The sequence below is a fragment of the Oncorhynchus nerka genome, linkage group LG10 (assembly GCF_034236695.1).
Source record: "Oncorhynchus nerka isolate Pitt River linkage group LG10, Oner_Uvic_2.0, whole genome shotgun sequence".
Taxonomy (NCBI): domain Eukaryota; kingdom Metazoa; phylum Chordata; class Actinopteri; order Salmoniformes; family Salmonidae; genus Oncorhynchus; species Oncorhynchus nerka.
In genome coordinates, this window is record NC_088405.1 from 63,410,371 (window position 1) to 63,423,504 (window position 13,134).

A 13,134-nucleotide genomic window follows, 5' to 3' on the forward strand; every position below is an offset into this window, starting at 1 on the left:
ATATTAACATATTTGATTATTTTCTGTTCTCCTCGTTTTAATTCAAGTACTTTTCAAGTAAGTACTTTTCAAATATAGGTATTCCTATATTTACATTTCAGAGTGCCAAATTCAAGTACTTTAACTACCTCAAGCAACTTGTGCTAATCCTAGAAATGGTGGTGGAAATGCTTTTATGCACAGAAATTGATATAATAACCATCTTATCCAAGTAAACTTGGAGTCACATGATGATATGGTGTGTGTGGTCGGATTGGGAAACCATTCAGTTTATTAGGCTACAGATGAAATCAGTGGTGTAAAGTACTTAAGTAAAAATACGTTGAAGTACTACTTGACTGTTTGGGGGGATCTGTACTTTAATATTTATATTTTTAACTACTTTTACTTTTACTCCGCTACATTCCTAAAGAAAATATGTACTTATTACTCCATTACATTTTCCCTGACACACAAAAGTACTCATTACATTTCGAATGCTCAGGCAGGACAGCAATTTGGTCCAATTCACGCACATATCAATATAATGCATCTTCATCCCTACTGCGTCTGATCTGGCGAACTCAATAAACACACAATACTGAATTTGTAAATTATGTCCAAGCGTCTGTCTGTAAATAAAAAAAACAAGAACATTTTTAATCGGGTTTGCTTAATGTGCTTTATCTTGGCCAGGTCGCAGTTGTAAATGAGAACTTGTTCTCAACTAGCCTACCTGGTTAAATAAAGGTGAAATAAAATAAATAAAAAATAATATAAGGAATTTGATGTATACCATTTACTTTTACTCAAGTATGTAAATTTAGTACTTTTTCATCACTGTACTTCAGTAAATCTAAAACCAGATACTTTTAGACTTTTACTCAAGTAGTATTTTACCAGTTGTGTAAAGTACTACTTAAGTCGTTTTTTTTGAGTATCTGTACTTTACCATTTTTATTTTTGACTACTTTTACTTCACTACATTCCTAAAGAAAATGATGTATTCTTTACTCCATGCTTTTTCCCTGACGCCCAAAAGTACTCGTTACATTTTGAATGCTTAGCAGGACAGGAAAATTGCCTAATTCACACACTTATCAAGAGAACATCCCTGGTCATCCCTACTGCCTCTGCTCTGGCGGACTCACTAAACACATGCTTAATTTGCAGTTGTGTAAAGTACTTAAGTAAAAATACTTTAAAGTACTACATATGTCGTTTTCTTGGGTATCTGTACTTTACTATTTATATTTTTGACTACTTTTACTTTTACTTCACTATATTCCTAAAGAAAAGAATGTACTTTTTACTCCATACATTTTCCCTGACACCTAAAAGTACTTGTTACATTTCGAATGTAAAATGGTCCAATTCACTCGCTTATCAAGAGAACAACACCCACCACTGCGACCTGTATGCTCTAGTCGGCTGGCCCTCGCTACATATTCGTCGCCAGACCCATTGGCTCCAGGTCATCTATAAGTCTATGCTAGGTAAAGCTCCGCCTTATCTCAGTTCACTGGTCACGATAACAACACCCACCCGTAGAACCCGTTCCAGCAGGTATATCTCACTGATCATCCCCAAAGCCAACACCTCATTTGGCCACCTTTCCTTCCAGTTCTCTGCTGCCAGTGACTGGAATAAATTGCAAAAATTGCTGAAGTTGGAGACTTTTATTTCACTCACCAACTTTATGCATCAACTATCTGAGCAGTAAACCGATCGCTGCAGCTGTACATAGTCCATCTGTAAATAGCCCACCCAATCTACCTACCTCATCCTCATACTGTTTTTATTTTATTTACTTTTCTGCTCTTTTGCACACCAGTATCTCTACTTGCACATCATCATCTGCTCATTTATCACTCCAGTGTTAATCTGCTAAATTGTAATTATTCGCTCCTATGGCCTATTTATTGCCTACCTCCTCATGCCTTTTGCACACACTGTATATAGACTTTCTTTCTTTTCTTTTGTGTCATTGACTTGTTTATTGTTTATTCCATGTGTAACTCTGTGTTGTTGCCTGTGTCACACTGCTTTGCTTTATCTTGGCCAGGTCACAGTTTTAAATGAGAACTTGTTCTCAACTAGTCTTCCTGGTTAAATAAAGGTGAAATAATAAATTAAAATGAAAACAACCCTGGTCATCCCTACTGCCTCTGATCTGGTGGACTCACTAAGCATAAATACTTAATGAGTGTCCCCCTGGCTATCAGTAAATTAAAAATGCATAAACATTATGCCGCCTGGTTTACTTAATATAAGTAAAATACTTTTTTACTTTTGAAAGTTAAGTATATTTTAGCAATTACATTTACTTTTGATACTTTGGTATATTTAAAACCAAATACTTTTCACAGGGTGGTAAAGTGCACAGTGATGAGCTTGATGCTGCTTTCCAATAAATATCTAGGGTCTTATTCTAATGACATGATGATCAATGCCTGACTGCCGTTTGACAAATACAAATATTATCGCTCTTATCCATAATAATCTGATCATGTAGACTAGCCCACCAGCATTGCCATACCAGCACTGTGTCTGAGTTGTTGGCTATTAAGATATTTTAGCTCACATGCCAAAACCAGATTAGGCACCACTGCTATTTAATGCAACAGTTTTTGTGACAAAACAATCAGTAGGGTTGAAAATGCTATGGAAACACGAACTTTAGATTTGTATTTGGTAAATGAACATTTAAGCGAACATGTTAAAGTTGTGTGCACTACGTCATCAGGCACTGGTTTTTATTTGGTGGAAACACCACTTTTTATTTATTTTATTTTATTTCACCTTTATTTAACCAGGTAGGCAAGTTGAGAACAAGTTCTCATTTACAATTGCGACCTGGCCACTAATGGGAATATTGACATATTTTCTATATGCAGCTTCTAGAATATTCGCATGAAAATCAATTCGCCAACTGAATAGAGAAATTGAATAGAGAAATTCCTTTATATTGGCTGGTTCCTCCCATTTAAAATACTTCCCATTTGATAATATACTGCGCATGTGCAAAATCGAAACATGCGATTCGTTTGAAATATGTGGCGGGGAGATCCGTTGGCGTTGCGCAGTCAAAGCGAAGCACAGGCGAGTCCCAATGCATCACAAATGAAATAATCCCAACAAAACGAACTGGCAAAACAATGGACAACTCAAATCACCTAATTGCGAAGATGTCGGAGAAATTGGAGAAGTAAGTTTCTAAAGAAAAAAGCCTGCTGAATGCTAATTACTGCACGTTTAGCATCCTGTCCAATACAATGTTAGCTAGCTAGAGAAGTTCACCCTCACTAGCAATTTTGTTGCTAACTTGTTAGCTACTGTAGTTGTTACTAGGTAATTAACTTTTTTGGTTTAACCTGAGTATTGAATAATTCAATACGGCCAAATGGTTTGTAACGTAATTTTTAGCTGCTTAGCTAGCTATATACGTTAGCCAGGGAGGAAGAGGCGAAATCAGTATAAATCATATTTTTTTACACTATAGCCACATGAAGTCAAATATCCGGATAGTACTGTAAAGCTGACCAACCCACCTATTTGCCAGCATGGCCGACCCACTTGTTTACAACTGCACTAGGATCAGACAGGCTTCCTGTGTAGCTTAACTACATCACTGCTAACCCGGCATAAATGAGTATGGCTCAGAAAACATGCGTCAATCCAGGGATAAGAAATGTGTTGTACTCCGAATTTTCCCAACTGTGTCATTTGGGAAGATTGAACGACTGCTAGTTTATTCTCGAAAACTGACCTCGTTGTCCTCATTATAGGTAGAAGCCACAGCAGCCGTTTTGGATCATTTGTTGTTCAACACCAGGTGCATTTCCTTAATGGCTACTGCTAGCTAGCATGAGGACGAAAACTATAGTTTACAACAAAAAAAGTCATTACATCTTCTCTGTAACAGTTGGGATAATGGCACAATTCGAGTACAACACATTTCTTATTCCCGAATTAGGTACGTTTTCCAGACTATGTCTTAATCTACAAAGAAGGCCTGTAGAAACCTAGTGCAGTTTTAAGCAAGCAGGACAGATTTGCTGGCTAAATCCAGAGTAAGGTGTTGGGATGTAATGTTTCAGCGACGTGCATCGGTCCCGGATTCAAACGTTTGAGATACTGCATCTGTCCGCGGACCCCAAACCGACCCAAATGTAGCATACATTGGTCAGAAAATACATTCAAATGTTACGAATCGCCGATTCACTAACCGATGTAAAGACAGTTTTAAGTTGGATATTCGACAGATTTTCGCGATTTCAAACCTCAATAGCTTTCAAACCACTTCAGCCACAGACTCCAAATAAGTATCTTGATTGCGCATACCATTGCACAGGTCTTATTTTCTCGATTTGGACACGAATTCGCTTTCCAAAGCTAATAAAAATTTGGAAATGTGAGCGGCATTTTGTATTCCTAGTAGAATTATTTAGGTAGCGTAAACAAAGTAAATGTTAATGAAATAAATGTTAGTGCATCGAATCACATCAATTCATTCTCAAATAAAACCATATCGCAATAAAACGTATTGTTCCTTGTATCGGGGTCCATGTATCTAGATAAGTATCCAATCGCTTTTAAATGGAAAGATGCACATCCCTACTAAGGTGCTAATATTATGCTTATTTTATAGGTCATTGTCAATGGACACTGAGGAGATGGAGACCTACCAGAGGTATGTGGGAGGAAGATTATCATGTTAATGTCTTCAGAACACAATTCTGAAAAATGTACACAAATATTACTGTGGTAGCTTTTATTGCGGGACTTTGAGTGTGGGGAAATCACCTCACTAGTCAGCCTATTATTTATTGAACATTCATATTGCACTGTACACACAGCCTTACCTATATGGATTGTGGATCTATGAAATGGGGTATCACTGTCTCCGTTACACCCGCAGAACACAATTCTGAGAAGCTAAATAATGTTAGTCTAGTAGTAGTGCTTTATTTTGGGACGATGACTGGAAATCACCTCTGATTAGTCTTAATTTATATGCATTGAACATTCATATGGCACTGTACAGCATTACCTATGGATTGTGGATACATGAAATTGAGTCAGTCTACTCAGTGACACCCACAGAACACAATTCTGAAGAGTTTACACGTATTAGTGTCGTAGCTCTTACTTTGTCTATGGGAAGTCACCTCTCTAGTGAGCCTTTTATACGCATTGAATGAATCTTCCATATGGTATAATGTGTATAAGTATGCCCCTTTGCAATTATGCAGTCCTCCAATATGTCCACAGTGAGAATTCAATACATTTTTAACAGTTTAGACTATATTTACTGTAAAACAGATGCCCCGCTTCACATTTCTGAAAATTGTAAAACAATGATTTAATTCATGTGAATCGGTTCTTTTTGACAAACCTAATGATTCACTTTGCCATTGTAGTAGTGGGGGTTCGCTTCAATCGTGGTGAATCAAATCATGGGAATCTAAATAATAATTTCTGAATTGCAAACAGTAAAAGGAAAAAAATGTTAGCTGTAGCCTTTTGGACTGTGTCATCGCAAAACTTATTTTGTAGATATTTTAAGTTGATTGGGACATTACATTTATTGGACACTGCAACTAAATATATGCTAATAGTCAGCCTAAAGTAAACACTTCTAAAGTAAGACATATAGGGACCTATAAAAATCTGTGATGCAGAAACTCATGCTGAAACAGTAATTTCTAAAGGTTGTCTACCAAGAACTTCCCAATTAAATGTTGACTGCAAAATAGGCCTACCTGGCAGAATGATATCATGATGTCTATCAATTGGGTGCACATTTGTTTAGCAAACAATGGCATTGCATGTGCAGTACAGAAACACTGCTAGTAACGCAATGGTCTCTTGCTAGGTGCACAGTTGAATTAAAGGGAACTACACCCTCCATAATTTTCATAAGGGTAATCAAATACTGGAAGTGAATATGCATTTATATATTTTTACTACTTAGAATATTTTTGCATTATAATTAAGAAAAGAACGCAGCATTTCGGAGGACATTTTCAGTCGTAAGAGGGAGATAATACAAAAAAAATATATATATATATATTAGGGGGAAGAGGGGACAATACAGTATAAGGCTTTGTAGAGGAATTTAGATTTCTTTTCTTGGAATGCAATTGAGTCATTTAGCGGGTGTTCTTATCCATAGCAACTTAAAGGAGCAATTGGGGTTACGTGCCTTGCTCAAGGTTTTGCTGCAGTGTTCCAGACAATTTTTCCCCCCGTTGCTAGGTAAAACAACTGAAAAAATATGGCTATTTCATCTAACATAATCCAGGGAATGCGTGATTGATATTTTGTTTGTCAACCTGTCAAAATAGTATCCAGAATGGTCAGATTGCTTTTTGTGCATATAAGGCGTAGGGCTATGCTACATAATTAACCGCCTGAGGAAGTGGGAACTTTTGCTAACTTTAAATACGAACCATGTAATTAATTAATCTCTAATGTCCTACAAAAACTTTCCAGCGCTAGGCCTGTGTTACTAGATGTAGTCACCGTAAATGTCCTGCAAAACAAGCCTACTCAGATTGTAAGGTGGTGCCATTTTCTTAATGTTGAGAAATAAATAATATACTCACCGAAGGCATATATGTACCTCTAACAAAAACAACAGTAGTTGTATCTGTCCCTCTCTGTGCGCACAGCACCTCGCTCACACAGCAGTGGAACAGGGACCAGCTTAGGGCATGATAAGGGCAAAATATATTGAGATTTTTATTTGCGATATAGATCAAAACACTTGGGTGCACTGTTGGAATCATTGAAATGGAATGATTTATATTAGGAAGCTAGGTGGAATGCAGCATTGTTCTTGTTTGGAACAATCTTTTGACTGGATTTGACCTAACAGCATGCACATTTATAGTGAATCTAATAGCAAGGAGAAGGAACTGCGCTGCTTGATTGACAGGGGGTGGGGCTTGGTGTGTGTGTGGGAAGCAGCCTCAAGAGGAGAGGATTGACATACGGAGTAAACTATACTGTCACACGTTGCTTGGTGTTTCAAAATATTGCATGGAATTTGAATCTCTTGCTATATAGATATTACATGTCAATATTGCGATTTCAATGTAAATTCTAATTTAGCCTTCGACAGGCAGATAATTTCATAGCAGGAATCAATATGATGCACAAGGCTACTGGTGACCAAATAATGGTTTTTGAGCAAATAAACCTGCAAGAGCTTTCTATAGCATAATCAACGAAAATTACAGATCAGAACCATTTTGCTTAGGTAAGAGGAAGGCAATGTCGGTAATTTACGGTATACCCTTCCGGCTCTAGGCTGAGAAGTGGAAACTGGTCTTAATGACGAGATGGACATTTTGTCCTACATTCTTTCATACCAAGATTTTAACTGCTGCGGCGCAATGCTTTTTGTGCTGTTTTTCAACAGCTGTATCATACACAATATCCTATTATGATATAGATTACTGACTTGTCTAATTCTATTACTTAAAAAAACAAACATTTACAAGTGTTTTCTTTCTTTTAAAGGTACATCAGGGATGGAAAAGATGCTGCCAGACAAGGAAATATGTCAAAATCATTGGAACTGTTCAAGCTGGCCCATGACATCCACCCTGGTGATAAACTTTGGAGCAGGATAAAGAAACTTCAGGAGGCTATAAAAGAGATGACACAGCAAGGCTCAGAGAGTGAGGATGAAGATTTTGTCAATGTCAACAACAGTGGTCTAATGCTTTTCAAAGAAATGTATGACAAACTGTATGATCATCAGCAAGAGGGGGTTGCTTTTTTGTATGGTCTCCACAGAGATGGTCGTCAAGGAGGAATCCTAGCTGATGACATGGGCTTAGGGAAGACAATTCAGGTCATATCGTTTCTCTCTGGTATGTATGATGCTGACTTGGTAAAGCATACCCTGCTCATCATGCCAACCTCACTCATCAAGAACTGGACCAAGGAATTTACCAAATGGACTCCTGGAATGAGAGTCAAAGAGTTTCATGGCACAAGCAAAGTGGAACGCAACAGGAACTTGGAGAAGATTCAAAGAAGAGGTGGTGTCATCATCACTACATACCAAATGCTGATCACTAACTGGGAACTTCTCTCGTCTTACAATGGTAGAGAATTCAAATGGGATTATGTAATCCTAGATGAGGCACACAAGATCAAAACCTCCTCAACCAAGACAGCCAAAAGTGCACATGCGATTCCTGCCAGGAATCGTGTACTTCTTACAGGCACACCTGTACAGAATAACCTGAGAGAAATGTGGGCTCTTTTTGATTTTGCTTGTCAAGGGGCACTTCTTGGTACTTCTAAAACCTTCAAAACACAGTATGAAAGTCCCATCACCCGTGCAAGAGAGAAGGATGCCACCCCAGGTGAGAAGGCCCTGGGGCTCAAGATGTCGGAGAACCTCATGGCCATCATAAATCCATACTTCCTAAGGAGGACAAAGGCAGAAGTACAGAGAAAAACACAAAACCGTGTGAAAGCCTGTGAAAAGGACCTTGAAAACGAAGTCCCAAGTAGTAGTGGTGGTGGTGGTGGTGGTGCAGAAATGCCGAACCTCACCAGGAAGAATGATCTAATTATCTGGACGTACCTGAGCTCAGTTCAGGAGGAAATCTACAATCAGTTCTTATCCCTAGATAACATCAAGGAGCTGCTCATGACCACCAGGTCACCGTTGGCTGAACTGAATATCCTGAAGAAATTGTGTGACCACCCAAGACTTCTCTCCGCCAGGGCTGTCGCTCAGTTAGGCCTAGAAGAAGGAACAAGTGCAAACTATCATGATGAAAATGAATCTGCTGCACACAGAATCGACAACATATCTGATGAAACACTAATATCAGAATCTGGAAAGATGATGTTTCTCATTGCACTTTTGGAAAGGCTTAAGGAAGAAGGCCATCGCACACTTGTTTTTTCTCAGTCAAGGAAGATGTTGGACATTCTTGAACGGGTTCTAGTGAACAAGCGTTTCAAGATTGTGAGACTTGATGGCACAGTAGCACACCTCACAGAAAGAGAGCGGCGCATCCAAATGTTCCAGACCAACAAGCAATACTCAGTCTTTCTCCTAACCACCCAAGTGGGAGGAGTTGGCATCACATTGACAGCAGCAAACCGAGTAGTTATTTTTGACCCCAGCTGGAATCCAGCCACTGATGCCCAGGCCGTTGACCGGGCCTACCGCATTGGACAAACGGAGAACGTTGTCATCTATAGACTGATCACTTGTGGCACAGTGGAGGAGAAGATCTACAGACGGCAGGTGTTCAAAGACTCCTTGATCAGACAGACCACCGGGGACAAGAAAAATCCATTCCGGTACTTCAGCAAACAAGACCTGAAAGAACTCTTCACACTACAAGACACTCGATCCTCATCAACACAGCTGCAGCTGCAGTCACTGCACTCGAGACAAAGACTCACAGATCCTAAATTGGATGAACACATCGCCCACCTTCACTCCATGGAGATGTTTGGAATATCTGATCATGACCTCATGTTCTCGCATGAAGTAGCAAACAACGAAGATGACCCTGGGGATCAGGAAGCTCACAAGTACATAGAGAACAGGGTGCAGAAAGCTCAGGAGCTGATGAAGGTGGAATCTGAGTTGCAACAGCAGTTTGCTGACAGCATTGAGTCAAACACTGAGCCGGCACATCTGCGGAAACCCCCTCAACACAATACAGTGGCGTCAACTGAGAAGAAGCCAAGGAATGAAAAACCCAGCCCCTCCTATCCTAGCCATAACCACAACTTCAACTCCCCTGTGTTGGTGGATCTTACCCATTTTGGGTCTGGTGACGAGGAAGATATCCACAATCTGAGTAACAAATTCATTGATCTAGCTGTAGATGAAAGCATTGAGATTATAGGGCCCACTGTGACATTTGCGACTGAGGAACAGTTCATAAAGCGCAACCATCTTTCTCCCATAGACACTTCTCTTGAGGTGTTGTTGGATGGTGAGCCAATTTACACTTCCGCTCAAGAGATTTTGGATGTGTCATCAGAAGCAAATGATGATATTGTTGCCGTAGGACATGTTACCTCTGAAGTGGAACAAGACAACCAGCCAAATGGCAATGGTTCCCCACAATGGCAGAACTTGTCACTTCACAAAGACTTGACAATGGACCAGAAGATCTCACCTGTCAAATCCCAGAAGAATCAAAGACTTTCTATGCTACTACAGATGTCCAACAAGAGCATAGAAAGTCATGCAGAAACATCCTCCAAAGTTGATGAACTTGAGTCTTTTGGAGGAAATTTCAATCTACAGTTAGAGGACAGCGCTAGTGATATGTTCCCAGAAGAGGAATCCGAGTCCATTGTGGGAAATTCAGGTTTCCAGTTAGAGATGGATGTCAGCTTCAATGCAGATGACAAGCCTTCTGTGACTGGAGCTGTTGAACAGAATGGAGCAGATGTTTATGTCAATTACCCTGTTTCTGAAAACTCATTCATTACTACTTTAAAGAAAAAGAAAAGAAAAGCTTTACTTTACAATAGTGAGGAGGATGACATTGACGAAGATGAGACGCCTCATTTGATGAACAGGAAATTGGATGAAGAATTCCATGGTATTGGTTCCTCCACACCAAAATCTGTTAAATCTGGATCCATTTCCTTTAAAAGCAGGAAAAGCTTGGGAGTGAACACCTCTGTGGCCTCAAGACGTTCCTTTGTGGATTCCGTGATTGAGCATGTAGAGGACCTTGATGAGGACATGGAAGCTGAGGTTTTACAGGTGCACACTGATGATGCAAGTGAGGAAAGTGAGGTGACTGGATCTTGTGAGGTGACTGGATTTCATGAGTCTCTCATGGAAGAGGAACCCACAGGGGAAACCTTAAACACTGAGAATGAAGAGGAAAGTGAGGAAGGTGGAAGTGAGCCAATGCATGTTGAAGAATCTGAAATGGGAGAGGAGGAAGAAAGTTCTTTGGAGGAATCTACCGGTGATCATGAACTTGTTTCTAGTGAAAGAATGGACCAATGTGCCAGTGGAAAAGATGCCACATTACAGACTGTGGAATGTGTCAACAACAGCTGTGATTCCTCAGCTATGACTGAAGAAAAGATGTATGAAAACCATGTGGAAAATGGAAAACAATCTTTCTCTGAGGGGAAACTTGATGATGCCTTGAAATTCTTTTTGAAAGCAATTGACATAAAAAGTGGTGATCCTGAAATTCAGTTAATGACAATTCAATTGTACCGTCGGCTCGGTGAGGGGGGGGGGGGGGAGTGAAGTATTTTTGAAAAGTGTGAACTCATTGCTGTCATCTACATGTACACACAATGTATCACTCACTGATAGGGGTGTCTTTTTAAAGGTGTGTCTTGTAAAACTATGTTGAAACAAATGGTTAAAATAATAGGCTAGTTAGAAATGTTTTTTGATCAATTATTTTCTTGTATTTTTGCATGCTTTTGTAATGTGTATATAATTCATAAATGCAAGTAAAAAATAATGTAAAAATCTAATTTGTTTTAAAGTTTAATTGTGTAGTTTCACTGTGGAGGTTTCAATCATTACTCAGCCCATTAAATATTCAAAGGAAAATGGCATTTAGTGCTTGCTATTTTGGTTTGATGTATATGTTTTGTGATGCTAAAAACTCTTGATCTCTTATGTGAGCCATATATTGTATAATGATGACAATATCACACCATAAAACAGCATGTTCAGTTTCCAATAAATTAAGCAATATTAGAACGAGCAATGTCATTTTATTTATATACTAAAGTACCAGTCAAAAGTTTGAACAACATCTACTCATTCCAGGAGTGTGCAAAGCTGTCATCAAGGCAAATGGTGGCTACTTTGAAGCTACTAAAATATATTTTGATTTAACACTTTTGGTTACTATATGATTTCACATGTCAAAAATATGAAATAACACGTCTTCACAATGTAAAAAAAATTGTACAATTTAACAGACCCTTTAACAAACTTTTGACTGCTATTGTCAACTGTGGGACCTTATATAAACAGGTGTATGCCTTTCCAAATCATGCCCAATCTGTAGAAACATTACAAGGATGATCAATGGAAACAGGATGTACCTGAGCTCAATTCTGAGTTTCATAGCAAACCTCTGAATAGTTATGTAAATAAGGTAATTGTAAAAATGTCTAACCTGCTTTTGCTTTGTCATTACGTGTAGATTCAGGATAATTTTTTATTTAATACATTTTAAAATAAGGCTGTAATGTAAAATAATGTGGATAAAGTCAAGGGGTCTGACTACTTTCCAAATGTTTTGTTTGTAGAGCAGTATTTTTAAAAATATATATTTAAAAAAAAAAAACGTGTTTTTTTTTTACCCCCAATTGACAGAGCCTGGACTCGAACTCAGAATCTCTAGTGGGACAGCTTAGACCACTGCGTCACTCGGGAGGCCAGCATTAGTTTATATAGGATGAGTCATGACTAGAATACAGTATATACATATAAAGTGGGTAAAACTGTATGTAAACATTATTAAAGTGACCCAGCGATCAATTACTCTATGTACATTGGGCAAAGCCGTCTCTACGGTGCAGGGTAAAATACTGGGTGGTAGCCGGCTATTAACCGTGACTAAGGGTAGGGTACTGGGCGAAGGCCGGCTAGTGGCGACTCTAACATTCTGATGGCCTGGAGATAGAAGCTGTTTATCAGTCTCTTGGTCCCAGCTTTGATGCACCTGTACGGTCTCCAAGACCTAGATGGTAGTTGGTGAACAGGCTGAGGTCATTGATGATTGTCTTGGCCTTCCTGAGACACCGGTGATGCGTTGGGATGACTGCACCACCCTCTGGAGAGCCCTGCGGTTTTGGAATGTGCAATTGCCGTACCAGGCGCTGCTACAGCCCAATATGATGCTCTCAATGGTGCATCTGCAGAAGTTTGTGAGGGTCTTAGGGGCCAAATTGAATTTCTTCCGCCTTCTTCACCACACTGTGTGAAGGCACAATTTCAGGTCGCAAGGGATGTGCACACAGAGGAACTTGAAGCTTTTGAGCCACTCAACTGCGCCCTGTCTGTGGATGGGGGCGTGCTCTCTCTGCTGTCTCCTGTTGTCCATGATCAGCTCCTTCAATGGGGGCGTGCTCTCTGTCTCCTGTAGTCCACTATCAGCT

At 39.3% G+C, this 13,134-nt stretch overlaps 1 protein-coding gene across 1 annotated transcript; it reads left to right on the plus strand.

Moving 5' to 3' along the window:
* The first annotated feature begins 3,028 nt into the window (after window positions 1-3,028).
* Window positions 3,029-11,728, plus strand: ercc6l (excision repair cross-complementation group 6-like). Its single transcript, XM_029670892.2, has 3 exons — window positions 3,029-3,187; window positions 4,631-4,672; window positions 7,510-11,728. Exons 1-3 carry the CDS (start codon window positions 3,138-3,140, stop codon window positions 11,255-11,257), a joined length of 3,840 nt encoding a protein of 1,279 aa, XP_029526752.2. The 5' UTR covers window positions 3,029-3,137; the 3' UTR covers window positions 11,258-11,728.
* The last annotated feature ends 1,406 nt before the right edge of the window (window positions 11,729-13,134 follow it).

What these genes read in the sequence shown, in the direction of transcription:
- ercc6l (XM_029670892.2), top strand. Translation starts at nt 3,138, where the DNA reads ATGGACAACTCAAATCACCTAATTGCGAAGATGTCGGAGAAATTGGAG. An exon ending in ATGTCGGAGAAATTGGAGAA is followed by an intron (nt 3,188 to 4,630) that starts GTAAGTTTCTAA and finishes CTTATTTTATAG; the next exon opens with GTCATTGTCAATGGACACTG. An exon ending in GAGATGGAGACCTACCAGAG is followed by an intron (nt 4,673 to 7,509) that starts GTATGTGGGAGG and finishes TTTCTTTTAAAG; the next exon opens with GTACATCAGGGATGGAAAAG.